General features: G+C 22.6%; 1 protein-coding gene across 1 annotated transcript in view; it reads left to right on the forward strand.

Annotated features, from left to right (window-relative positions):
- Positions 1 to 2,702, forward strand: part of LOC102678886 — a 102,995-nt gene that overhangs the window by 52,446 nt on the left and 47,847 nt on the right. Inside the window, exon 4 of the mRNA XM_031508233.1 lies at positions 1 to 90. This exon is cut by the window's left edge and continues 1 nt beyond it. Within this exon, the coding sequence (XP_031364093.1) occupies positions 1 to 90 (90 nt within the window). The remainder of the gene's footprint in view (positions 91 to 2,702) is intronic.

The raw sequence follows: 2,702 nt of genomic DNA on the forward strand, positions 1-2,702 counted from the left end.
TGGAAGAAGAAACGAAGGAAGAAAGAAGAAGGTTTGCTAACGGGCAACAGCTGGTCGTTTACTCGTTTGGCCACGGTTTCTTGGATACAGGTCTGGACCGTTGTTACCAACCGATTTATCAAAACCGGTCAGTCCTTCTCTACCTCCTTCTTTTTCTTGCCTCCACCACTGTCGATGAGACCGGTCCTGTAGCCCATTTCCCTTTCGTTTCCCATCAGTTGCTCCTGCTATACGTATTATACTCGTGAACCAGCTACTCTACATGCTGGATCACGTATCGGCAAAATTTATTTTTCACTTTGCACTCGAATCTATTTAGCTTTAACGTGGACGAGTTTCTTTGTAATATAATTTTGTGGTATGGTAGTACGTAGTTTTTAGAGAGATGTTAAAAATGCCGAAGGTTGGATCGATTATATATGTATATGGGAAAAAATGAAATTTGATTGGAGAACGTTATTATAGTGCAATTTTATATTAAGATGTGACTATCGATATCGATAAATATCGTTAAAGTTGATATCGATTAAGATAATTGATGAAAACAGCTAGAGTTTTTCTAGTTTTTTTTCGCATTTGATGATATTTTTAATATATTCAAAGTATATTTATTCTAACTGCAATTTATTATTAATAACATTTTTATTAGTTTAATGATGTATCAAAAATTATGAGTAAGGTATCGATAATGGATAATTTCATTTATTTTTCTGTGAAAGTTATACTTTTGAAATGCCATTACTAAAAGATAGGAGATAATTCTAAATGCAAATATAAATAAAAAAAATAAATGAATAAAATTTTTTCGTTTTGAAGTCGTTTTGAAATCATGTTTGAAAATTTTTTAAGTGCAAGTGAAATTAGAATATTAGTAAATCATCGAAAAATTTAGAAAAATATTTTTTCATTTAAAAATTAATTTTTAAGAAAATCGAATTTGAAAATTCAAAATCAATTTTATGATTGTGTAATTATTTTATGATTGTATATAATTTACTTTCAAGTTTTAATTTCTCGAAAATTAAGAAACTTAAGAAACTGAATTTCAAATATATATTTAAAAAAATATGTATTAAATATATTAATTTTTACACATTTCGAATATAGAAAACAGATTTTTCATAGAATATATGAGATATATGAGATAATTTATTTTTTAACTTACATGATTATTAATTATAATCGTTTAAAATTTATTTTCTTTTGCTTTCGTTCTAAGTATAATTACAGTATCAACTGTTTGAAATAAATCTGAATTTTTATGGATTCTTAAATAGGGATTTGAAAGTTCGAGGGGAAGAAAGTTCGTTGCTCTTTGTTATGACTTACAAGTGCTAAATCAGATTTTAAAATTCATGTTATTTTGTATTTTTTGTAATTGAATGAACAAATATTAAAATATTGTACTTTTAAACATTGTCAATGCTTTTATCTCTTTATTAATAATAATCAAATCTTTCTGTATAAATATATCAAGTTATTGAAAAAAGATTTTAAAATTCTTAGCAATTTTCAATATTTTCTCTTGTAAATTGTTTAAAGCTTACCAATTTCATCTTCAAAAGATCTTAACTAATTAAATTGTGATCTTCTTTCATATTGAATATATTTAATCTTTAATATTAATAAGATTGAATTTTAAATTTTTTATATTCTCAAAAGATTTTTAAATTTAACTATTATTTGATACGTTTGATTTGGATTATTGAAAATTACTATTTTATTATTAGAAATTTCAAATATATATATTTAATTTATATTATTATTTATATACACTTAAAAAAATTTTTTATTTGATTGTAGAGAGAAATAAAAGTCATACTAAAATTCAAAAGAAGAAATGTTAAGTGTTCCATTACATAGTAATGTATCTACTCTATATCAGTCTGTTTAGTCTGCATGTAAATTTAGATTTCAAGTTATTTATTTTTAACAATTTGGTTCGGTTACGTGAAAGAACATATAATATATTATTGTACGATTTTTATTGAATATATGTTTGAAAAAATTATTTAATTATACAAAGAGAAATTACAATTACTAATTAAATTATATTAAGATTAAATGATTTGAAAAAAAACAAAAGAAATTTTAATTAATTTTCTTAATTGATTGATTTATTTATTTCAATTTTATAGATTAGAAAAAGAATATTGATCATTACAATATAATTTTTTAAATCACTAGTTTATTTAATAATTTGCATGATTTTAAAATTAAAAAATTAAAACTTTAAAATTTTCTTTTGCAAAAAAAATCAAAATAATTGCATTAATATGTTTATTGTTGATCAAATATTCATTAACTATTTTATTTGTATAACAAGTAATTTTCATACAAATTTTGTTGGATATTTTGAAATTACTTATACTTCACATTAATTATTATGAACAATTATTATTTTATCAAGCAATTAAGAAAGTTTTATGATGGAAAAGTTATAAACGTTATCTTTATAAAAATCAAAAGTTTTGAGAAGTGAAAAAAATATTTTACAAACTCTCTATTTTTAATTTTACAATAATCACATATACAATAATAATTCAAATGGAGAAAAAATATTGTTGAAACTTGAAGTGCACAATTCTATGTGCAATCAACCACAAACCTCAACGATTACTTGCAGTTATTCTATGAACATAACGTTTCACAAGTCTTATAAATGTTTCTTCATATTCTTATGTCATGAAAAAAAAAAAAAA

This window comes from Apis dorsata, unplaced genomic scaffold (assembly GCF_000469605.1).
Source record: "Apis dorsata unplaced genomic scaffold, Apis dorsata 1.3 scaffold_81, whole genome shotgun sequence".
Lineage (NCBI taxonomy): Eukaryota > Metazoa > Arthropoda > Insecta > Hymenoptera > Apidae > Apis > Apis dorsata.